At 37.4% G+C, this 24,525-nt stretch overlaps 1 protein-coding gene and 1 non-coding gene across 8 annotated transcripts in view; one reads left to right on the forward strand and one right to left on the reverse strand.

Annotated features, from left to right (window-relative positions):
* Positions 1-11,988, forward strand: part of LOC105468116 (desmocollin 2) — a 37,860-nt gene extending 25,872 nt beyond the window's left edge. For 4 of the 7 annotated variants that reach the window (XM_011718135.2, XM_011718127.3, XM_071085504.1 and 1 more), the window contains 5 exons: positions 3,111-3,335; positions 6,111-6,347; positions 7,075-7,199; positions 8,777-9,034; positions 9,719-11,988. In XM_011718135.2, coding sequence (XP_011716437.2) covers positions 3,111-3,335; positions 6,111-6,347; positions 7,075-7,199; positions 8,777-9,034; positions 9,719-9,916 — 1,043 coding nt within the window. In that variant the 3' untranslated portion in view covers positions 9,917-11,988. Of the gene's footprint in view, positions 1-3,110; positions 3,336-6,110; positions 6,348-7,074; positions 7,200-8,776; positions 9,035-9,586; positions 9,633-9,718 lie in introns of all 7 variants that reach the window. The other 3 variants (XM_011718151.2, XM_071085505.1, XM_071085506.1) reach the window with 1 other exon arrangement.
* On the reverse strand, positions 5,360-5,463 carry LOC112424633 (small nucleolar RNA U13). Its single transcript, XR_011617347.1, has one exon. It is a non-coding gene; the product is annotated as a small nucleolar RNA U13 (small nucleolar RNA).
* Positions 11,989-24,525: the final 12,537 nt, after the last annotated feature.

Here is a 24,525-nt window from a genome sequence, read left to right on the forward strand (position 1 = left end):
TGCTTTCTGGTCTTAACTGCCTTCCCCTCTCCTAAACATATATATTTCTTAAGCTTTAAATTCAATTTATCTTTTCTTCTTAACTTCTTAATCTAAATTCTGTTGGCAGTTTCACCCAGGAATCACCTTTATCTAGTTGAGCTTGAGATTAATGTTTCTATTGTATTATTCCAGCTGTTAGAATACGGTTACTTGCAACTGTTTTAAAACATTTGACCGAAGAGTGTCATGCACATAAAGTGTGAAACCATGGATAGTGCATCTCATGTGACTTCATATTTGGAATTAGCATTTGCCCATATAGAATTATGTTAGTACTAGAAGATGAGCATTTTATGCTGACATTCCAACGAATAAAACAGTATGTAACTCATCAACAGACGAAAAACAGCTATGAAATAGTGGATTAGATATCTGAGGTCTTAAATGTTCTTCTATGTCAGTATTAATCACAATGTGCAAAAAAAAAAATTGGAGTTTAATCAGTGAGCAGCTGTAAACATCTGCTGGAAGGAAATTGAAGCATTTATCCCAGTTGTAGAAGAGCAAGCACTATAGACTTCAATTTTTAAAGATAGCACAATTAACCAGTTTCAATAGGTAAGGCATGTGCTCTCAATTGTGTGTGTGGACTCAAAGGGAAAGAAATGTTCAAGACAACCAGCAGTCCCAATTTTCAGAGAGAGCAAGGTAGCACCACATAACATGAGAACAGGAGAAGCTGAGAGACGAAATTATTCTGCTCTAGTAAATAGAAACATATGCCAGATAGATGAAATATATATCTACCTGCTTCCTTTTCCTAATGTAAATACTCTTTTTTGAAGTTGTCCAAAAATGGAAGGTAGTTGCATTGTTTCCTGCTTTTCATTGTTTTCTCTCCTAGTTCTTTTTTCTTCTTGCTGAAGTACGTCCTTTACTTTTTTTTTTTTTTTTTTTTTTGCAATTGTGGAATGTGAATTTTAAACGCTCTCAGTTTTGTTGTTCTGAAAAACATTTTAATATTGGCCTCATACTTAAGTGATACTTTGACTTGGTTTAAGATTCTGAGTCAACAGCTTCTTTCCCGTGGCACTGCGCAACTATTAACCCATTATCTTCTGGCATCTCTTCTTGCTGATGCTTCTTGTTCTGTCAATTAGCGATTGTCCTTTTGTAGGTAATATATTTAGGTAGCTCTTATAGGACCATAAGTTGAGTTCTACAGTGTTAGTACAAAGTGTATGCCGTGGATTTATTTGTATTTGTCTAGTTCTGCAGTCAGAAAACTTTCAATCTGAACAGCCATGTTTTTCTTTAATTTTGGAGTATTCTCAGCTATTCATCTCTTTAAATATTGCTTCTCTGCCATTCTGTCTATTCTCTTTTCTAGAATCCCTGGTAGGTGAATGTTGCTGTTTATTTTCTGCTGGAATTTGAGCTGTAATTTCATTCTTGTTTAATTGGTTACCCCTCTTTATGTCTTTGAAGATTCTAAACATACCTGTTTCAGAGATGTCTTGCATAGAATAAATTAATCTTTTGACTGGTGCTTTTGTTGGCTTTCCTTCTTCCTGTTAATCTTGATTATCTGGGAATTTTAGTTTGCAGGCTTATATTGAATGAGAAGTGTTTGCTTTGCTTTCCGTTTTTGTTTTTTCCCTCTCTCCCACTTTGCCCTTATTAACTACTAGTCCTTTAGTTGCCTTCACCTGCTCTTTTTCTGTGGCCCATGGTTTAGAACCAGTTCTTAACTTGGTGGCCTAGTGTTCCTGACCCGTGATGACGCTGGCTGTATCATAATCTAATCGCTGTGCTGCAGGTGCTCTGGCTGAGGTTGTGACTTCAGGGCTGTGCTCAGATCTCTGAGCTTCCCGAGGTTGGCAGCTTCATATAAGACACAGCCCAGGCAGTGGGTGGCGCGGGGTTTTTTAATTCTCTTTTCCACCTGTAGTGTCGAAAGCCTTCTTTTGAAACAGAAAGAATGAGTGATTTAGAGACAGAACTCCTGGGCTTGTGTTCGGCCTCAGACTTCATAACTGCATTACTAATTAGTGGCATGGCTCCATGGCTGTTTCATCTTTGAATCCCCCAGATTTTCCAATGCAGTTCTTTATATAAAGTAGTTATCCTGTAAGTTTCTTTCTTTCTTTTCTCTTTTCTTTTCTTTTCTTTTTTTTTGTTTTGAGACAGAGTTTCACTTCTGTTGCCCAGGCTGGAGTGCAGTGTCATGATCTCTGCTCACGGCAACCTCCGCCTCCTGGTTCAAGCGATTCTCCTGCCTCAACCTCCCGAGTAGCTGAGATTATAGGCATGTGCCACCATGCCTGGCTAATTTTGTCTTTTTAGTAGAGATGGTGGTTTCTCCATGTTGGTCAGGCTGGTTTCAAACTCCCGACCTCAGGTGATCTGCCCGCCTCGGCTTCCCAAAGTGCTGGGATTACAGGCGTGAGTCACCACGCCCCACCTATCCTGTAAGTTTCTATTGAATATACAGATAGATGAATTACTTAGGCTACACCCCACAGTGATTATTTCAGTTTTCAAGTAATTTTCTTCTCCTAGAGTCTTCCGCCCTTCGAATATTCCCATGTACTATTTTTGTTACAATCTTTCAAATATATAACTTTAATTTCTTTGCTCCAAAACCTAAGTGCTACCTATTTATCCAACAAACTCTAAGCTCCCTAGTCTGGCTTTCAAAGACCCTTAGCTCCTGCTCCGTGTCAGCTTCCACCGGTCTACCTTTCCTGTCATTGTCTCCAGATCATGGGTGTGTTTAACGTGCGTTTCCATGTCCTTGAATTTCCTTGTGCTTTTAAATATGTCAGAAGTGTCCTCGTTCATACTCTCTTCCTTCCTCTTCTCACAAATCAGCCAAAACTTGCCTCTAATAAAATGCAGTAATAATTTAGCGAATGAATAAACACATCTTAATAGCAGTCATTGTGCAACCCATATGAAAGTAATATTTTTCCTTTAGTATTCCCTGAGGACATAGCTTGTGACTGCTTATCATTGTAACTTATACATCATAGGTGCTTAATACATATTTTTCAATGTTTTCAGTGCATAATTTTGTGGTGAAAACTCAAAACATAAAAAAAGTATTTTTATTTTCATTTATCTAGCAGGGAGAACATGTACAGGGACACTGGGCATTATACTTCAAGACGTGAATGATAACGGCCCATTCATACCTAAGAAGACAGTGATCATCTGCAAACCCACCATGTCATCTGCGGAGATTGTTGCGGTTGATCCTGATGAGCCCATCAATGGCCCACCTTTTGACTTTAGTCTGGAGAGTTCTACTTCAGACGTACAGAGAATGTGGAGACTGAACAAAATTAATGGTATATATTTTTGAAAATTGCTTTGTCCTTTTCAACATCAGGGTGTCTGCAATACTATTTTTTTTTGTATGAAATAGGAGAAAATTCACCATGTGGGAACCACCAATGAAAGTTTCTCAGTTTTTGTGTGTTGGGAGTAGGTCTCTCTAGTGTGTCTCTAATCCTATGCTGAGATTCCCTTAGATGTGTTGTGAATTCTCACTCCCACTCCAAACACACACAGACACACACACACACACTCACACACACTCTCTCTCTCTTAGACTGGGTCTAATGCAATCACTTCCTAATTTGTGTACCTCCCATTGGCATAGGTTTCTTTATAGTTTCCTAGGTCATAAGGGAGTCCTCAGATGTTACTGGTTGGCTCTCCAGAAAGCAGACCCTGAGACAGGGCATCTCAAGCAGAATGATGACTAAGGAATTTGCTTGGGATCAGTAGTTTTGAAAGGAGGAGAAGTAGGATTAGACAAAAAGAGAAGTTGAGCTGCAGCACAAGCCAAATGACAACCTTGGTGAACCCCAGGGGATGTCTGAGCTAAATGGGCCTTCAGAGTGGTGCTGAATCAGTCCCCTATTCTCTCTTATTGCTCCATCACTGTATGTGGGCTGCCCATGGCAAAAAGGCACAATCACGGAAGGTGCTGATGGCCTCCCAAGCAGCTGGGATGTAAGTCCTTCATTGAAAAGGGATCTGATATACCCCACAGTGTCCACCACATTCTCTCTCCTCTCTGCCACTGTATTGACTTCTGACTATTTCGTATCTATTGTATTCTCCTTGGGATTCTCCCCTAACTTGGTTCCCCATCTGTACTTTTGTCTTTAGCCCAGAAGGATCTACAGTGATAAGTATGGCAAAAATGAAGGCAACCTGTCTACATTATCACCACTGCCTCACTCCCTAGTCGTCCCTTAACTCTTCAGCATGTTCCCCATCTCCCGCTCACACTGCCTATGGACCGTGGCATCATGGTCTACCAGCTTTCGTGACTGTAGAACCACTGAATGGGGCTTGCTTTTCAAATGCCCTTGAATGTTTTTCAGCCCCATGCTTTGAGTGAATATCTCTCAATTTCCTGTTATGACAAATTAGAAAAGAAAGGTTGGGAGGGAACGTAAAGGGAGAACAGGATGAGGAAAGAAAAATGAAGACTTGTAGAAATAAGCTAAGCTACTATGTCTTGGATCCTGCTCTGTGAACTAACAGGATTTTCAGCTTTTTAAACAATATTCTGGGGGGTGTGTGTGTGTGTGTTTGTGTGTGTGTGTGTCTCAGGGGGGTTATCAGTTTATTTTGGGGTTGGGAGGAAGAATTAACTTTATTCTTAGATTTTTTTTTTCTTTTCTACTTATGTCATGATATTCATTTTTAAATAGTGTTGATAGAAGGTGGACACTTTTTTCCCAATAGTCTTACTTAGCAAAATAAAACTTTGGCAGCTGTATGTTTGTCAAAATCTTTCTTATTTTAAAGATTTACTTGTCTGGGTAATCATTTGTAAGCTTGAAACACCCAACTTTTAAGAAGAACATACCCCAGAGAGGCTTTGAAGTCAGATAAGCTTAGTGTCAAATGCTGGCTCTCCACTGTTTGTTAGTTATGTAAATCTGACCATGCTATCTTTTGTCTTTGAGCATCAATTTACTCAAAAGGGATTATTTGGAGGAGTAAATGAGATAATGCATGTAATACATCATGGCACATTAGGAATTATAAGTTTTGGTTTTGCTAGTCTCATTGTAATTTCTTACACAATAGACTTAATGGGTTAACTGTGGCTTCTCTTAAAATTGACTTAATTCAATGTGTTTTTACCCAGGCACTCAAATTTGTATTTAGAGCTTCAAATACTATGCAGAAAATAAGAATGTCATGCTGGGAAGTTATGTGAGAGAGGGATTATTCTATGGCACCAGGTATCTGCATTTAGAGTAGTAGTATATCTAGTCTCCAAAACCAAGATTGTGTTGACTTCTAAAATTTTTTTAGTTTTTATTATTTTTTTCTTCTTCTAAATTCATGTCATACAGGTAATGCACTGATGTTGTAATAAGGTTTGAGAGAGGTGCGTCTAACACATGAGCGTAAAAACCCTATCATCATGCTTATGCACCATAAAAGAATCGGTATGAGCTTTTGGTTCTAGATATTTTCTAGCCTTTATCTAAGAAAACTACATCAAAACTAAGACATGTGCAGTTGGTCCCTTCATCCTTTAGGACCAGGAGATACAGCTCCAGCTGTGTGACTCATGACCTGCTAATGTAGTCACTGTCAGGGGTGTTCTAAGTTGTCAGAATCAGTCTCTGACAGTAAGTCACAAGGATTTATGTTTATTTGGCACAATTTTTGAAAACAAAGTAAAGGAAAACATCCAGAATTTCAGATTATTACTTCAATGAAGCATGTGTAAAAGCAAATGTACACTCACTGCTTTAATTAAATATATTCAAGATATGGTAGAAACTATTAGTAAGTCTATTAGTTACGAAAGGAAGGATTTGTTTACAGACAAATAAAATATATTATTACAAGAGCCAAAAGACTTTAAGAGGCAGCATAGACAAATTTTTATATGCAATATATTTGCAATGGGTATAGATTGGAACTACTCTATCCATTCACATTTAGCATCTTCTAGTAGCTGTGCCATCCCATCAGGAATATCTGTTTCTAGGAAAACATGATAACTATCAGATAATGAGTTATTTATGCTCAGAAGAAATCAGTGACATTGTGTAATGCTTGGTTTTATTTATTTATGTTTTCAGATACAGCAGCACGTCTTTCCTATCAGAATGACCCTGCATTTGGCTCATATGTAGTACCTATAACAGTGAGAGATAGACTTGGCATGTCTAGTGTCACTTCATTGGATGTTGTACTGTGTGACTGCATTACCGAAAATGACTGCACAGGTCGTGCAGATCCAAGGATTGGCGGTGGAGGAGTACAACTTGGAAAGTGGGCCATCCTTGCAATATTGTTGGGCATAGCATTGCTCTTTTGTAAGTCCTAAGTCTTTTCTTAAATTCAAATAATACCCTTTAAAGTAACTTTGAAGACACTTTTTGTTTTTTGAGACAGTCCAGGCTGGAGTGCAGTGGTGTGATCTCAACTCACTGCACCCTCCGCCTCCAGATTTCAGTGATTCTCATGCCTCAGCTTCCTGAGTAGCTGGGATTACAGGTGTGCGCCACCATGCCCAGCTCATTTTTTCTACTTTTAGTAGAGATGGATTTCACTGTGTTGGCCAGGCCAGTTTCTAACTCCTGGCCTCAAGTGATCTGCCCACCTCGGCCTCTCAAAGTGCTGGGATTACAGGCGTGAACCAGCATGCCTGGCAACTTTCAAGACACATTCTAAGAATCAGTGCTATTTCCTATAGCTGATCATTTGCATGTAGCTGCATTTTTATTTAATATATAAATATATTTAATTTACATATTTTAAGTGCATTTATGTATAGTTCTAGTGTCTTCCCAGTTATCATAGACATAAAACTCAATGCAGAAACAGAACATGTAACATAATTATAGCATATCTGTTTAAAAGTTTAAATAGCATATCTATTTAAACTTTTCTATTGTATACTGCTTTGACATAAGCAATCCCAGGAAAGCTGTCTCCTTTTAATATGCACTTTTTAATTTATGATTTATCTGTGTATTAACCATTGTACATAACATAAGTTTATTTTATGATAAACTCACGTATATTTCTTTCTTCCTCCAGGCATCCTGTTTACGCTAGTCTGTGGGGCTTCTGGGATATCTAAACAACCGAAAGTAATTCCTGATGATTTAGCCCAGCAGAACCTAATTGTATCAAACACAGAAGCTCCTGGAGATGACAAAGTGGTAAGTAATCTGGGTTTTTAAATAAATACAAAGGATGAATTTGCTTATAATGCATATTCCTTCTAAACTTATCTTTTCTCAGAAAAGTTCTTTTGGTATCAGGCAATTTACCATAGAATGTCATGGGTCCCCTGAAACAGATAAAATGACTTTGATTTACATGGCGATATATGGTATTTAAATTTGACCATAGTGTGTTACTAAATGGTGAAAATGCTTTAATATGTCATTGTTATTTCTACTTCAAATGATTCATGGTTTCAACTTTAAGCCTCGTCTTTTGTATGTATTTCAACTGCTGTTTGTGCTGTAAAAATGCTGCTTTTAATTATTCACGGTTCACCAACATGGTTTTACACTTTTTCTGGCAACAATAAAATCACCACAAGCTTTGATCATCGTGGGAAGAACTTTAATAGATTCTTTCTGGCTCTAATATGGGTTAGGAAAGAGCCTGAGGCCAAATATATGAAATAGCAATGCTAGCAAGTGGCCATTTCTCCAACTTTGCTTTCTACCTCAGTATGTGGAAGAGGAACAAGTAAATACCCTATAAGAAGTATAATTGATGACTAGGGCAAGAAAGATTTAAAAAACAAAAGCATGACAGTATCCAGGAAGGTACTGAAAAACAAAAATTTAAATAATGTTAGAGTTTCCAGAAACACAATGTAAATAACTAGTGGCCAAAGCTTTAGCGTTCTCGTTATTTTCCCTGCCTAGTTTATTCATACATATTTAGATGGCAAGGGTTTATTATTGCAGTCAAGATTTTTATGGCAATTATAGTTTTATTCTTTTTGATGTAGTTGAAGTGTAACTGGACTAGATACTAAATGGAAATATTGATCATTACTTCTGTTTCTGCTTTAGTCAGGTAAAAAGGAATTAATTTAAACTAAGCGGAGTAAGTATATGTGAGACAACAGTGTTTATTTTGAGGTGTGAGATGTAGAAGGATTGAAGAATTAAAGTTGTACAGTTTTCTAAGAGGCTTTTTTTTTTTTTTTTTTGAGACAAGGTCTGACTCTGTCACCAAGGCTGGAGTGCAGTGGCACAATCACAGCTCACTGCAAACTCTGCCTTCCAGGTTCAAGCGATTCTTGTGGCTTAGCCTCCCGAGTAGCTGGGATTACAGGTGCCTACTGCCATGCCCAGCTGATTTTTGTATTTTTAGTAGAGACGGAGTTCCACCATGTTGGCAAGGCTGGTCTTGAATTCCTGTTTTCAAGTGATCTGCCCGCCTCGGCCTCCCAAAGTGCTGGAATTACAGGCATAAGCCACCACACTGGGCAGGTATTCTAAGAGATTTTTAAAGAAGGAATATACATCAAGCTTCTTAATTTATCTCCAGGTACCAACCACTTGACAGTTTGCTTGTGTGGCTACTACATTAAATTACGGGATTTCCATAGTTGGGTACACAGGATTGACAAAATAGATTTAGTTCCTGCTCTCAGAGAGCTTATCTTCTAGCACACACACACAAAAATGGCATTATCTGCTTGATGTTGTTCTTTTTCATAATTTTTTGTTTCTCTCTGTATTATCCCTAATGTAAATTGTTTTCATTTCAGTATTCTGCGAATGGCTTCACAACCCAAACTGTGGGTGCTTCTGCTCAGGGAGTTTGTGGCACCATGGGATCAGGAGTCAAAAATGGAGGTCAGGAGACCATCGAAATGGTGAAAGGAGGACATCAGACCTTGGAATCCTGCCGGGGGGCTGGGCACCATCACACCCTGGACTCCTGCAAGGGAGGACACACGGAGGTGGACAACTGCAGATACACTTACTCGGAGTGGCACAGTTTCACTCAGCCCCGTCTCGGTGAAGTGAGTTTTCCTAAGTGGCCTACAATCTATTTTAATTTCTTTTAAACTTTATAAATAACTAACTGGATGCTGACCATAATTTTCAATTAATTATGAATCTACTAATTCTACTAATTGAAAGCTATTATTTTTCCTCAATTTTGATTTAGTTATATTCAGATTTAAGTGGTTATTTACTTTCCCTCGTATTTTTTTTTTAATTGAAAGAATTACTTAAATAGTGTGTGATGATATTTAAATTACTGTCTCATGGCTTTGTCGTAATATTTCCCATCTGACAACTTGTGCCTTAGAAACCAAAAATGTGGTACCAGCAAGACCAGCATGTACCATCACTGTGTCTGTCTGGGAAGATCTGAGCCTACATCAATTTGTCTTCAGTTTAATGGATGCATGTCACTTTCAGCTAAAATGTTGAAAGGGAAAATAATGACTATGTAAAATGAACACCTGTATACTTGCTGCCACATGCGTGACTTTTAGAAACATGCTATACTGAATTTATAGTGTGATGTATGAAACAGACCAATCATGTGCATTTTTTATGTGTAGGAATCCGTTAGAGGACACACTCTGATTAAAAATTAAACAATGAAAGGTAAATCAAAGCAATTACTTTTATGTTAGTACGTTTTGGTGTTTAAAATAATAATAATAAAAACGTTGTGTTTTTCCCCTTGGCAGAAAGTGTATCTGTGTAATCAAGATGAAAATCACAAGCATGCCCAAGACTACGTCCTGACCTACAACTATGAAGGAAGAGGATCGGTGGCTGGGTCTGTAGGGTGTTGCAGTGAACGACAAGAAGAAGATGGGCTTGAATTTTTGGATAATTTGGAGCCCAAATTTAGGACACTAGCAGAAGCATGCATGAAGAGATGAGTGTGTCCTAATAAGTCTATGAAAGCCAGTGGCTTTGTGACTTTTTAAAAAATGACAAACCAAGAATTTGTTAAAACGGCAGATGCTATTTGTGGGGATTTTTCTCTCATTATTTGGATAGAATCTCTTTGGTCAAATGCGCATTTACAGAGAGACACTATAAACAAGTACACAAATTTTTTAATTTTTACGTATTTTTAAATTATCTTCCATCCAAGGAGATCTACAGATAAAGTACCTTATTTGTTACATTTGGGTATAATGACAACAGCCAATTTATAGTGCAATAAAATGTAATTAATTCAAGTCCATATTATAGACTATTTGAAGCACAACCTAATGCAAAATTGTAGAGACCTTGCTTTAACATTTTCTCCGGTTAATTACATGTTCATGCGGTGCTTGGAAACTGTTGTTTTCCTAAACATCTAAAGTGTGTAGACTGCATTCTTGCTATTATTTAATTCTTGTACTATGGCCTTTTTCATAGTGCAAAGGGAGATTTCTAGCGAGGCACTGACTATTATTGCAATTTCATTTTGGGGGAGTTTAGTTTTAGGTTTTATTGTATATAAAATCCTGCACTGAATCTATGTCTCCTCGTTACCTGCTTTTGCCAGTGAAATGTAAGTTTTAAAATACTTTCAGAATGTATTTTTAGTACTGCAAGTTTTTGGTCTTTAAAATGTCAAGTAGCATCTCTCTCTTTCTCTTGTTCTGTTTCTCTCTCCTGTTTTTTTTTTTTTTTTTTTTTTTTTTGATTTCTATATGGGCTAAAGAATCCAAATATTTTAAAAATCTGTCTCTCTTCTCTCATAAAGTGAATTATTCCTTTTTTTGTTTTATGTAAGTGTATATATTCTGTTTTTTCTTGAAATCATTGTAATGTTAACTTTGTTGTTTCAAATATCTTGGTGATTGCTTCATTATCTCTTCAACAAAGAACGTTTAATTTTGCCATTGAAACTGTAGAACTACGTCATGCTTTTATTAGAAGCAATGCTCTATATTAACAACAGGATGGTGTAATTAGAATTGGGATGTGGATATTTACTGTATGACAACACATTTACAGTTCTTTAATGCAAGGATGCAGTTTAAAAATGCAAAGTAGTGATGGTTTTTGAAATAAGCTTTAAAATACAGGGATCTTGAAAGCTCCCTGGGGTAACTATTTTATAACTTAGATAAAATGGCTAGTCATATCTATGTGTGTGAAAAGTTATTTTTTTTAATATTTTAAGATTACAATTTTAACAAATATAGAAATGAGCCAAACTATTTAAATTTTAAAACAGTAAGACAAAATGAAACTTAATACCCAACAAATTCCAGTCCAGGTTTCATGACTTACTTTAGTCAATGAATTTTCTAGGTATACTAAACATATGGACATTTTAAATGTGTTTCTAATATTTGTGATTATCTATAATGTGCCTGTCTTGAGTTCACAAGATTGGGTTATAACAATTATTTGGAAGATTAACATTGGGTAATTATTTGATGACCAGCTTATCTTATCAGTAGTTGTATTGCTGATCAGGCAAAAATAGTTTCCCAAAGTTGTTTTTAATAAACTATTTACAAAATTCTTATATATTGCTAGTCATGATAAAGTAAATTAAGCAGTTTTTAAAACGTAGTGTGAGTTTGTTAATCACAGGTCTGATATGAGTTTAAGGGATTTTACACTTTCTGAGTTAGAGAGGTAAGACTCCTTCCTTAGATTCCTGTTATACATTTTTTAAAATGTAAAGTTTGTTTTGGAGACATTTTCAGTGCATTGTTATTGCCATATTTATATAATATGACTGTTCTAAAGACTGTGATGCCATGGGGTATTGGTTAAGTTGCCTGCTTTCTCTTTGTCCATTTTCATCATTTTAAAATGGGGGATAATAGCAGAACTTGTTTCCTAGGGCCATTGTAAGTCACTTGAATAAAAAATAGTTTTGAAGCATGAGAGTCATACGGAGTGGTCCACCTAAAAGGCACTCCTGATAATAATAAATGATTTTAAACAAGTCACATGTACAACTCATTTCATGTTAACAAGAGGTCAATTAAGAAAATAAGATACTGAAAAGATTTTTCTTTTCACCGTAGAACGTGTCTCTTCATAATGATCACCTGATGACTGGGTCTTAGATGTTCAGTTTTCCAGAATACGTAGTGCAAAGATTGCTAAGGCATTCGCATGGGATTGCCTAGGCTGAAACACTGTGAAACTATTAGGTTCAAATTGGATGAAAAGCAGAACATCTGCTTCTTAAAATGGGCACTGAGTCTAACACCCTGTGAAAATTGTGTGTATTTTAGATTCTCCCTGTCAATCCCTTCCTCAGCTTCTTGCCTAGCTGTCCAGCTAAACATTAGCAGTCACTTGCCTGGGAGGTCGTGGCTGTTTGGCAGTCGTCATAGTAACCCTAAGTGCTAAGACTTCCGAGTAAGCATCTTGATGCAAATCCCGGCTCTATCGTTACCAGCTGTGGGATTTGAGAAGTCACAAGCTTTCTGTGCTTAGTTTCCTTACTTGTAGGACCTGTACTGAGGAGGGTAGAGGAGTCTACTTGACAGGGCTTGGTCAGAGTTAATCCATGAAAAGAGTTGGCATAGAGTTAGCACTCAATCATGTACCTTAGCCACTGCTATTGTTCTATGAGAAGAAAATGCCTGAGTTGGGAATAATTGTAGCTTCAGTCTCCACTCTGCTTTACTGCTGACGTCTTGCCACGATGCTCTTATTCATCTTTCCCAGAAGCCTGACCAGTATTTCACCAGTGATGGCCTTTGGGAATTTCATGGCTCATAGTAGCTTCCAGGTCTCTCATTTGTAGTATTCAGGAAGTTACATAGCCAGAAGTCAGTGTGATGAATCTTGATGCTTAACTGAAAAGGCAAGTAAAATGCTCAAGGAGGCAAAATAATAAAGAGTTTCCCAAAGAAATGGCTGGTGCTTCTTCAGCAAATGGAAAGCAACAAGATCTTCTGTTCCGTGCAGTGTGTGTTTGGGGGCTCCTGGTAATCATCACTTTTTCTTTATTCCTATCTTAAGACATTTTATCTTGGATCTCAGTTCTGTTTTGCCAAATCTGACTTTGACTACAGGCTTCCCTTTTGTCTCCATCTCCATTCCTGGACTCCAGATTGAAGTCTTGACCACTGACTTTGACTACAGGCTTCCCTTTTGTCTCCATCTCCATTCCTGGACTCCAGATTGAAGTCTTGACCACTGACTTTGCTCTGGTCAGCCCCTTTAGTACCATCCTCCAAATAAAATGCTTTCCCTTCTTTGTGCCTAGAATCATCATGTTTTCTACCTCCTTAAATACTCAAAGTCCTAAGAAGTTACCTGATACCCATATAAACCTACAGCTCTTATATCAGCTCTCCTGCGAGCTCCATGTTAACCTAGCATTTTAAACTCATGCAAAAAGAAAAACACTTACTACCAAACCAAATCAGGTTCTCCTGCGTTACTTAAACAATGGTGCCCTTCTTCTACTTACTTCGGCTTGAAACAGATAATCCTTGGTTTCTCTCTCTTCTTTGCATAGCATCCTCTATTGGTTGCCAAAAACTGCCATACTTTTGAGAATTGTAAATACAATTTCATTCATTAAATACTTTGTTTGTACTGTAGTTATTTGATGCCTTCCCAGTGCAGTCATATGTAGCCTTTTAAAACAGAGACTAGAAGGACTGTGCTTCTATGAGAAAGTGCAAGATGAATCAGCTACTCTCCCCACCCACACCCTTGAATGCAAGTCAAGACACAGTGGACGTAAGGAGTGGGCTAATGCCTGTAAAACACATCACACGATGCCCGGCACACAGTAAGTGCATAATGCATGTTTTTTTTTTTTTTTTTTTTTTTTTGAGATGAAGTCTTGCCCCTTGCCCAGGCTGGAGTGCAGTGGCGCGATCTCAGTGCACTGCAAGCCCCGCCTCCCGGGTTCACGCCATTCTCCTGCCTCAGCCTCCCGAGTAGCTGTGACTACAGGCGCCCGCCACCACGCCCGGCTAATTTTTTGTGTATTTTTAGTAGAGACGGGGTTTCACCGTGTTAGTCAGGATGGTCTCAATCTCCTGACCTCGTGATCCTCCCGCCTCGGCCTCCCAAAGTGCTGGGATTACAGGCTTGAGCCACCGTGCCCGGCCCATAATGCATGTTTTTAAAAAGCTTCAGATGACTTGAAAGAACTGCAGGACACTGGTGAATGTACTTCTGCTTCTGCTACTCCCAATCCAAGCGTTCATGAGGTTGAGGTGTACCCTATGTCAGCTGTTCTCACTCTTCACTTCATCCCTGATCAATATTCCCCCCACCAGTACCCCGGATTAAATCTTCAGCATCACTTAGCTCCAGTGGTGTTTGTGCTGGGAAATTTCTTTCCTCTTCTCTCTTTTCAAGGGCCACCAAAGAGCAGATGTGATCATGCCATTCTTCTGCCTAAGAGCTTCCTATGGTTTCAGAGGATAAATTCTAAACACAAAAATCACATTTAAATACAGATGCTTCTTGACTTATGGTGGGGTTACATCCTGATAAACTCATGGTAAATTGAAAATACTATAAATCAAAAGAACATTTTCCATTTGCCGTATTTTCAACTTAAAATAAGCTTATTGGGATGTAATCTTATAAGTGTAGGAGCACACTGAATGCATATTTCTTTGACACCATCATAAAGTTGAAATATCATAAATCAAACCATGTTAAGTTGGGGGCCTTCTGTACTAATTTCCCCAATCTCCTTGTATCCCTCACTTCTCAATTTGTGCCTTGCTCATGATTAGTTCTCTTTTTACGATGTCTTTACTCATTATCTCTTTCTTTGTAAAAATATGACTTTTTGAGGATCTAGTACAAACACTACCTCCTAGACATTTGTGTGTCTAGAGCATATTGCTGTCAAGTTTTCATCTATAGGTTTATGTGTGTGTGTTTCTTTTCTGTCTTGTAGGACAGTAAGGACCAAGAAAAGTGTTCACAATTGCATGCCTATACAACTCTGGCCGTTAATTTTTTTTTTCTTTTTTTTTTGAGACGGAATCTCACTCTGTCACCTAGGCTGGAGTGCAGTGGCACGATCATGGCTCATTGCGACCTCTGCCTCCCAGGCTCAAGTGATTCTTCTGCCTCAGCCTCCTGAGTAGCTAGGATTACAGGCTCCTGGTTAACCACCATGCCTGGTTAATTTTTGTACTTTTAGCAGAGACAGGGTTTCACTATGTTGGCCAGGCTGGTCTTGAACTCCTGACCTCAAGTGATCTATCTGCCTCCCAAAGTGCTGGGTTTACAGGCATAAGCCACTGAGCCCAGCCAAATTTCGATTCATCAAATTGTATTGCCCAGGTCATAAAGGAAAAAAGAAAGAATAAAAGTTAGGTTTTTTATTCTCAGCACATATTAGTTTTCTGTGGCATAAATTTTACATTATACACATGATGTATATTAGATTCTGCACTGAATTCTTTTTTTTCTCATGAGACATTGAGTGACTAGAACATCAATCATTTACATTCACAACTTAATACAGGAAAATGAAGTGTTGAGGTTTTGGAATCCCTTCTTCTCCCTTGGGATAGTGAGAGTGGCAGACAGAAGGGCTAGGGTCTGAGTATTGTGCTTAAGGCCAGCTCAAATCCTACCACCAATAATTGCATGAACCCACTTGTAGCCACCAATAATTGCCTCATATTGAAATGCAACCCCCAAGGGTTCTCATCTGTCTTCTTGACCACTGTGTGCCTAACATATAGAGTAGTAGACAATATATTTGGTGTGTGATGAATAAATGGATGAATGAATAAATGCACATGTGTATTAGATACCTGAATAAGATCAGACTGCAGTGTTGCCTAAAGAATTCTTTTTCTCAACTTGAAACTTTTTAACCAATGTGAAAATTATATTTGTGACTGTCACTTCATCACTGCCAAGTTCAAACACTGTAATGATTTTTTTTTTTTTAACCAAAAGGCCCCTCTCTAACCACCTGAGGAAAAGCAATTAAAAACCACTTATGTTTAGAAATTCAAGAAATGCTTCTTATAAGTTTGCCAAAATTCCCATTAGTTATTTATAAAATGTTATAAGTCAGGCCTTCCCTCAAAAAAATATCTTGAGAAACCACAAAGCAAAGAGAGTGGCATGCATCTATGAGCTTCTTCCATGTTAGGCTGGGAGAACATTCTGTAACAGGAAACCACCGTGCTCAGGTGTGCCCTGAGAGAGAAGAAAATCTTCACACAAGAAGTAGAGAATAGGGAAAGAAATGCATAGCAATGAACCTCAGAGGCAACACCTATATTTGTTGTGAGCTGATAACGTCACTTGGAAGATAACACATAAGAGGTAGTTCCCAGCCCTGCTCGTCTCATGTAGGACACGTAGGACAAACCTATGTGTTTTGCTTTCTGGGGAGAGGGTATCAGTTGTATGCCTCCCTTTATTATTTCCTCTTCACCAGTTCTGGTTTTCTAGGTTTGAGGACTGAAATCCTGAGAAGTAGGATCTGATCTTCCCTCCAAGAAGCTCTTCTCTCCCCACCTGTCCCTGTGTTCTTTACCCCATCAATAGCTAAGGAACAGAATCTATCACTTTTTCTTAAATGTTTTAAATTAAGCAAATAGATACATTATGAGGCTGCATTTTAAACTTTAGATTTTCAAATAAGACATGCAATATAGAGTCTTAAGGTAAAACAAAAGAGCATAATGCTAAAAAACAGGCAACAAAAAGGAAGCTAGAGCTTTGAACTAGTTAGTTAGGTAAACAGAGCACTTTCATCGTATTTTTAAAAAACACAGACACCCTAAATCTTGTTTTATAGAGGAATTTTACTGTGTCATGGATTTGGAGCATATTCTTTACTTCTCAAGCCATTTGGTTTATCCTAAATTCTAGATATATGTGAGACTAAAGAAGAGATTACTCACTGATGTGCCTCCACATGGAGTGATAGTTGGTGCATGGGAAATGACAAGGGCTGTTTTGTTTCATTCTCTATTCCCTTTGTGACTGTACCTTTGTATCCCTACAGAAAATCTGGGCATAGCTGAGAGGTTAGAATTGTGGAGTTTCTGCTAGCCACCTCTCTTCTGTTTACTTATTTTGTTAGGATTCAAGGGAGAGGACAGACCAGAACACTCACTGCTTTTCGGTTAACAAATATTAAGGCAAACTTGCTGATATATTTGCTTGTATAATTTTTAGAGTGTGTTTCACTGACCATCAGCATCAGAATCACTCCTGGTGTTGCTGAAAATAGAGATCCCCTCATGAATCAGAGTGACAGGAGTAACAGGCTGGTAGGGGAAAAGTATAGAAGCCTTCACTTTTTAATGCATTTCCTAGGTCATTTTTTCATACTCTAAAGTTTGACAATCATTGATAGGGTTTTAATAACTGGGTTTATTGATTATTTGGTGGTTTATGAAACTTAAGTATTTTAAGTTTGCTTTTTCATATAAAACATTAAGCAAAATGCTAGAAATGTACCAAAGAGTTGAAACACATTGATTAGTAAAACTCCACAATGTCTGTAAACTAAGCATTGCAGAAAGTACGTTGTTCCCCGTGGTTTCTATTTTCTACATAGATGTGAACTAGAGAAATACTCTTAAGGTAGGATCAAGCCACATAGAAAACATTTAATAAAAAGTAACAAATTTTGCCACATAAATGCTGCTAGTCAAGAAGATGTATGCAAAGTAAGTTGCATATATTTTTAAAAATCAGAATTGTCAAATCTCCAGACATAGATAGAGCTAGAAAGGTCAACAGCAGGTGGAACAGGTGACTGTCCAGAAGGCAGCAACTGTTTGGCATCACTGTGCTGTTATGTGGGACCTGTGTCGGGTTGGGTAACAGATCATGCTCACTGACTGTGGTGGCCAGGAGCTTCAGAGGGGCCTGTGAATCACGGATGGGGGATGAGGGTAGAGACGAGACTTTTCAGTTTAAGGAGTGTTCCCCTGGGAACAGGGCCAATTGGAAAACTCCCAGGCACCAAGGACGTGAGATAACTCATAGGGAATGAGAGGCTCAGAAAGCCAGAGATGAAAGGAGTGGAGGGTGTCAATATACACAGATGTGATGCAGAGTTACCAATGAAATCAGGTAAAAGGGATTTATCCAAAAGAAATAAGAGAATAGTATAAAGATTCTACTCACATGCAAGGATGTTTGTCTCAGTGGCATTAAATATGTGAATAATTGAAAATAAACTAAATGTCTCGTGACAGGGAAGTAATTAAATGATGTATGATACATTACTGTGATACCATGTACCATAATTGAGGACAATGGAAACAACGATCACACAGACTTCCTAGTCAGAAAGACGTGGATCCAAATCTCAGCTTTGTTTTTGCTGTGTTACCTTGGGAAATCACAGAAATCTCAAATTTCTAGCATATAAAATAAAGGCAAATTAGGAATAAATTATATAATTCACATAAAGATCCTAGCTTACTGCTTGACTCATCAGTATATCAATAAGCAGCAGCTATCACTGTTGTGATATGATGATGGAATATCATGCAATCATTTTATTTTGAACACTTTAATTAAATGGGAAAAGACATAAAATATAGTAGTATTTTAAAACTGGGATATTATAATTATTATATTATATTAAATTATTATAATCTCACATTTAATTAAATATGAGACTATCTGTAATACACTAAGATACTGAATGATAAATCCTTGATGAAGGAAATATGTATTATTTGTGTGTTTCCAAGTTTTCATTTTACCACAAGCATTTATTATTTATAAAACTGAGGGAAAAGTTCATATAAATGAAATACAGGGCAAGAAAAAACTCATAGGCTTTAGGATTTGGGGAGCTTACAGACCTGTGAAGAAAAGACTTCTCATCTTAGCTTTAATAAGTAAAGTTTACACTGAACATATTATATTCACAGTAAATGATTAAATTGAAAGCAAAAAGAAAATACTGTGTCATCTCACATTATCAAAATTGAGTACATTCATGTTCTTTTGGTCTTAAAATTTTACTTTAACACACTTAGGATTTGTCATCAGTAATTTGTTATGCACTATCTAGACTAAAAATAGGTATTAATTTATTAGAATTGTCAAATGAAATATTTCAAGCAAAGTTTGCTTAATGGAAACAACTTTAAGCCAATTAAATATGTTCACTTTTTAGCAAGCTAAGCTGCTCCCTATTTCTCCTGTAGTAGACACAATTAAAGTTAATCTTTGCACAGTGAATTGCATTTCTATGCAATATAACATAGCAGTCTGGGATGGAACCTGAATTTTGGATCCCTTGGGACCCAACAGGCAAGGTTCAGATCTGGGATCTACCACAAACCATCTGTGTAACCTGAACCTCCCTAGTCTTCAGTTTTCTCATCTGCTTTACAAAATTGCTAGAACATAGTTTTATGTAAATGTTAGGTGTTAAAATTTATTTGGTATCTACTATTTATTAGATATGGCCTCTGCTCTCAAAAATATGTAGTCCCAGAAATGATACAAAATGTTCACAGAGATGTATTAATAAGTGCCACAAGAAATCTGTAATGGAATGTTCTTACAAATATTAAGTGTGCACACACACATGTGTGTGTGTGTGTGTGTGTGTGATCCTTTTTTAGCAAGAGAAGTCTCAATCCTTTCACATTTTGATCACTACAGCATTCCTTTGGAATCAACAGCAAGTATCCTCCTGTGGGGAGACAGGTATCCTGTGAGTTTCTCTTATCATTCAGGAAAGAAAGCTGTTAAAAGCTTACTCATTTTAAAATTTTAAACAGGTTATTTACCTTATTATAATAAACAAATTTTTATTGGGAATTTACCTTATTATAATAAACAAAATCCATTTCATTTCTTGTTGAACATTGTTCTGGCAGGCAGCTTAAGTTATTTATTAAATAAATAAATTGAGTCCTTTTGAAGCTTCTTAAGTTTTCTTAGGGCAGGTTTGGTGGAGACTTTGGGGCTAACTTATGTCCTACGCTAAGGGGTGGCTCCACCAAATGTCCAGAGTTTTCAGAGGAAAATCTTTCCTTTCCACTGCCTCAAACTTCAATAAGCTTGCTACTCACCGAGATGCCTTATGTGCATGAGACTTTCTGTGGAAAACAAGAAATGGAGGCTGTATTTCACACTTGGGGTGATGCAGTGTCCTGCAGTGCTCTGTAGGAATATGTAGCAGAAAATTGAGCTAATCAAGAGGGAGGAAGAGATCAGAGTGGTGTGTAGGCAGAAAACTACGACAGGCTATCTAGAATACCTAGACAGTCTAAGAGCACTCTAATATCCTTCCACACAGGGAATGGGACACAGCCTATTTCATCTGAATCTGAATTATAGGATTAACACAAGTGAGCACTTGGAAAAGGAACTTCAGGCAATACTTCTAGTAGTTAATAACCATCTTTACCATACTAGTAATACTGCAGCAGATGAAATTAACATTTTAAAGGCAATAAGATGTTTATTTTTTCCACTATAACTCTCCCTTTCTGTAAAAATTTCCTATTAGAAGAGCTGATTCAGGTTTAGTGAAGTTCAAAGTCCTACTTATTCCAGTTTGAAGGTCAGTCTCAGTGTGGTGTGATATCTGAAAGAAATACAAACCTAAACCCAAAAGTTTTAAAAACACGATGCCGTTGCCAGATGTCTTCTAGTAAGAAAACTAGCAGAAAAACACAGAGTTAATAATGTGTTTCTAGCAGGAAAACACAAAGTTAATACACTTATGTCATAGCAAAGCTTCTGAAAGGCAACAGAAGACAAATTTGGTTATCTTGGGAGTGTGAGAGAATGTATTGGAAGAATATCAGAAGTTTACAGATTCGATAGGTGTACAGTGAAATAGGAAGCAGAAACAATAGATACTGTCTTATAATGAGGGCAATACAGATAATCTCCTATTTTAGTTGTCCTCATTATGGCAGTTGAAGTTTCTTTGCAAAAATGAAAGAAACAGAAATCCCAAATACCAGTCATTTTCAGTTATGCTAATGCAATTCTTATCTCACACAAAATTTTTATATAATCATCGGTTAATTTAAATTCCTCTTTGTGGCCTAACACATAGAAATCTTATGAGGATATATATGATTATAAGAACACTTCTACATAATAAAAATAATCCTGAGACCCTCTATATGGTTGATGGATTCATAGTCTCACAAGGCTGTAAAAAATAAGGTCAAAGCAATGAAATAATTTGGATGCTTTCTTGGAGACCAGAGCAAGATTTAACTTGCAGATACCACTTCATTTTCTACAGTTATAATTAGATATGCTATTTCTTGCAAGAATAACATTAATAATTTAAACCCTGCCAATACATTTTAGGTTTAAGCAGAAAAGAAAAACAAAATGAAACACTTTCAGTTTTAATCATTTTTTTTATTAAAACATTAACATTTCTAAATGTTCTTTAAGAGAAAGGGATTGGGGATTAGGCATTTGTGCCCTCTGCATTAAAATATCTTTCATCTTGGAACAGCATATTTAAATAATGTTCTAAAGCTTTTGAAAAAGCAGACTGGAAAACTAGATTCATTATGTTGCACCTAGTTGTCTTCTTAGCATTCTAAAACAATGCTAAGATAAAACAACACTATAGATGAACTTTCATATTTTCTTTTATTTAACAGTGACAACGATGTTGCTCTAAAACTAAAAGTATGTTACTTTGGCTGAATAGCCAAGAAATAATAAGCAAAATTCAAGACTCAATGATAGCAATTAATATATCTCAGTTGCCTTACTGATACCTTATTATTTTTATCTACTTCATATTTTTAAATTTCCTAAACCTTCTTTTTCAAAAGTAGGTGGGGCATGAACATTGATTAAATACACAAAATGCTTGTCTACTCTCTTCTATTATGTTAATGCCAACGAGCAAAGACCAAGATCAGGGAGCACATATCTCCCATCACCACTTCACAGCTGCCTAAGAGACCAACCCCAAGAAAAGGGCTGGCATTAGAACACATTACTCTCAAACTTTCTAAGAGCTCTTCAGCATTACTCATGTCATGACTTGTACCACCAAAAATCTAAACTTCTCAGGTTATCCATTGTCTGAAATCCTTATTCTCTCAGGTATGGTAATTATATAATTTAACTTCCAAGTAGAACACTTTTTAGAATGAAACAGGGTGCTATTAAGAAACAGACACCTTGGAATGACATTAATAAGCCACGACTGTGTAGGACAAACTGAAATTTATGATGGAATCTTTCATCCATTTCTGTGCCCTCATATGCTTCCTTCCGCCTTCTGAAATACATAGTCTGAATCCAAAAAAGTCACCCTAGACCCTTAGTCTCTTTTCTGACCATTTTCTTCACCTTGTTACTGTTATTCTTGAGTGAAAAACCTTCAGGCTACCCTCTGAGTATGACTTTCGCCAGAGACCTAACAAGTGGTGGCCAATTTTTCCTTCCCACATTCCTGGGACAGGTAGATGTCTTCCTCCCTCATCATCGTCACTGGCAATGAAGACCATTCCTCCTAGCTTCTCTCCAAAAAGGTAGTCTCACATTCTTTGGTGTGAGTGCCACTAGACCACAACACCCATCATACCTTCTTGCAGACACCTATTGGTGTCTAGAAATTAATAGACATTAAGATACTCCTCCTCATTCATTAAATATTTCAGCACCTAGTGCACTATTTTTTATTTAATTCACCAATCCACTCTGTTTTCTTCAAAACATAACCATCCAAATTCTCTGATAGCTCAACTACAAAGATCTTTTTGCACCATCTCCCTTCATTTATCTATTCTCATGCCTATAGTTTTGATTTTCCAATAACCTCTAACTGTGCGACATCCAAAATTGAAATTTCAAGCATCATTATCTCTAAAAACTTCCTGTTAGCTTTCTAGTTCTCTTACTCTAGCACTTCTATTCCAAATATTTATCAAAACTGGAAAGCTCTATCACTTCATAGGCTCGTTGATCTCATTTTCTTCCTTTCTCAGCTTAAATTTACTTATTCATTGCTTTCATCCATTGTCCCATAACTCTCAATTCCCTCCCCCTTCTCCCTTCTTTGTAATCACTTGGCAAGACCCCATTGCTCGATAAATGCCATTTTCTACCTACTTTGTGATTTTTACTTGAGCCCTGGAACATGGGGCCCTGGAACTCTCATTCCTGACCCACAATTGTACCCTGTTACGTAAGTTCAGGGATTTTGCAAACAGTGAGACACAACCCAGTGGAGGGACATAAGATTAATTTCAGAGGTGACAACATGCATTATCAATGAATTAGAAGACAAGAACAGAAATTGTCAGAGTATATTAGACATAGGAATGATAAGTATTGTTCACAAAACATTTGTTCAAGATTGCATATATGAATTGCAGAAGAGTTCACAATATTTTAAATATTTCCTATAATGGATTAGAGTCAACAATTCAAAACACTGACCTAGTCAATTTTCTATTTTACAACTACTCTTCTCTCAAATCTCTAACCTACCTTCCTCACTTCACACCTGATTTCACATACAAAATAGGAGAAGAAAACTCCCTTAACTTTCCACCACCAACAATACTAGACTATCAACATCTGTACCATATACACTGACTTATATCCTTTTTGAATGAACTTCTCTTCCTATTTAAGGCAGCCACTCTATTACTACATTGGTTTCTATGAACTTTTGCTTCCTCGAGACCTTTGTTCATGAAATGAAACCTCTGTCTCCTACATTGTTAATTATTCACTTTTGCCTGGATCGTTCTCATTAATAAACAGAAATGTCTAATAAAAATGATAGGTATCATGTACATAGTAGTTATTATGTGCCATATCCTGTAGTAAAATTTTACACATGTTACTTATTTTTATTCTCACTCAAATTAGGAATTCTTTTTCTTACTCTTTTTTTTTTTTTTTTTTTTTTTTGAGACGGAGTCTCGCGCTGTCACCCAGGCTGGAGTGCAGTGGCCGGATCTCAGCTCACTGCAAGCTCCGCCTCCCGGGTTCACGCCATTCTCCTGCCTCCGCCTCCCGAGTAGCTGGGACTACAGGCGTCCGCCACCTCGGCCGACTAGTTTTTTGTATTTTTTAGTAGAGACGGGGTTTCACCGTGTTAACCAGGATGGTCTCGATCTCCTGACCTCGTGATCCGCCCGTCTCGGCCTCCCAAAGTGCTGGGATTACAGGCTTGAGCCACCGCGCCCGGCCCTTTTCTTACTCTTTTATGGACTGAGGCACAGAGGGTTAGGTAACTAGCTCAGAGTGACAGTACTCTGATGTGACAGAATCAATATTTGAACTAGGCAGTCTGGCTTCTGAGTCTGAATTCTTAACCACTATGCAATTTGCTGCTTTCATATGAATAAAACTTCTTTACTAAGTTGCCCTTCAGCTATTTTAAAATTTTCTCCAGTTCCCTTTATGACACTGTCACAAATGCCTTTTGTGTGGCACACCACAACCCCTCTTCACCCGGTTGTGGCATAGCTGAGGCTGATGGTTCCTTTTATGCTGCCAGCATTCACCCACAGCACCTGTGAAGTGTCTGTTGGTCTGTGTGTAAGTACAGCCCTGGAGATCAGAAGAGTTATTGTTCCTC

Source organism: Macaca nemestrina, chromosome 19 (genome assembly GCF_043159975.1).
Source record: "Macaca nemestrina isolate mMacNem1 chromosome 19, mMacNem.hap1, whole genome shotgun sequence".
Classification (NCBI taxonomy): domain Eukaryota; kingdom Metazoa; phylum Chordata; class Mammalia; order Primates; family Cercopithecidae; genus Macaca; species Macaca nemestrina.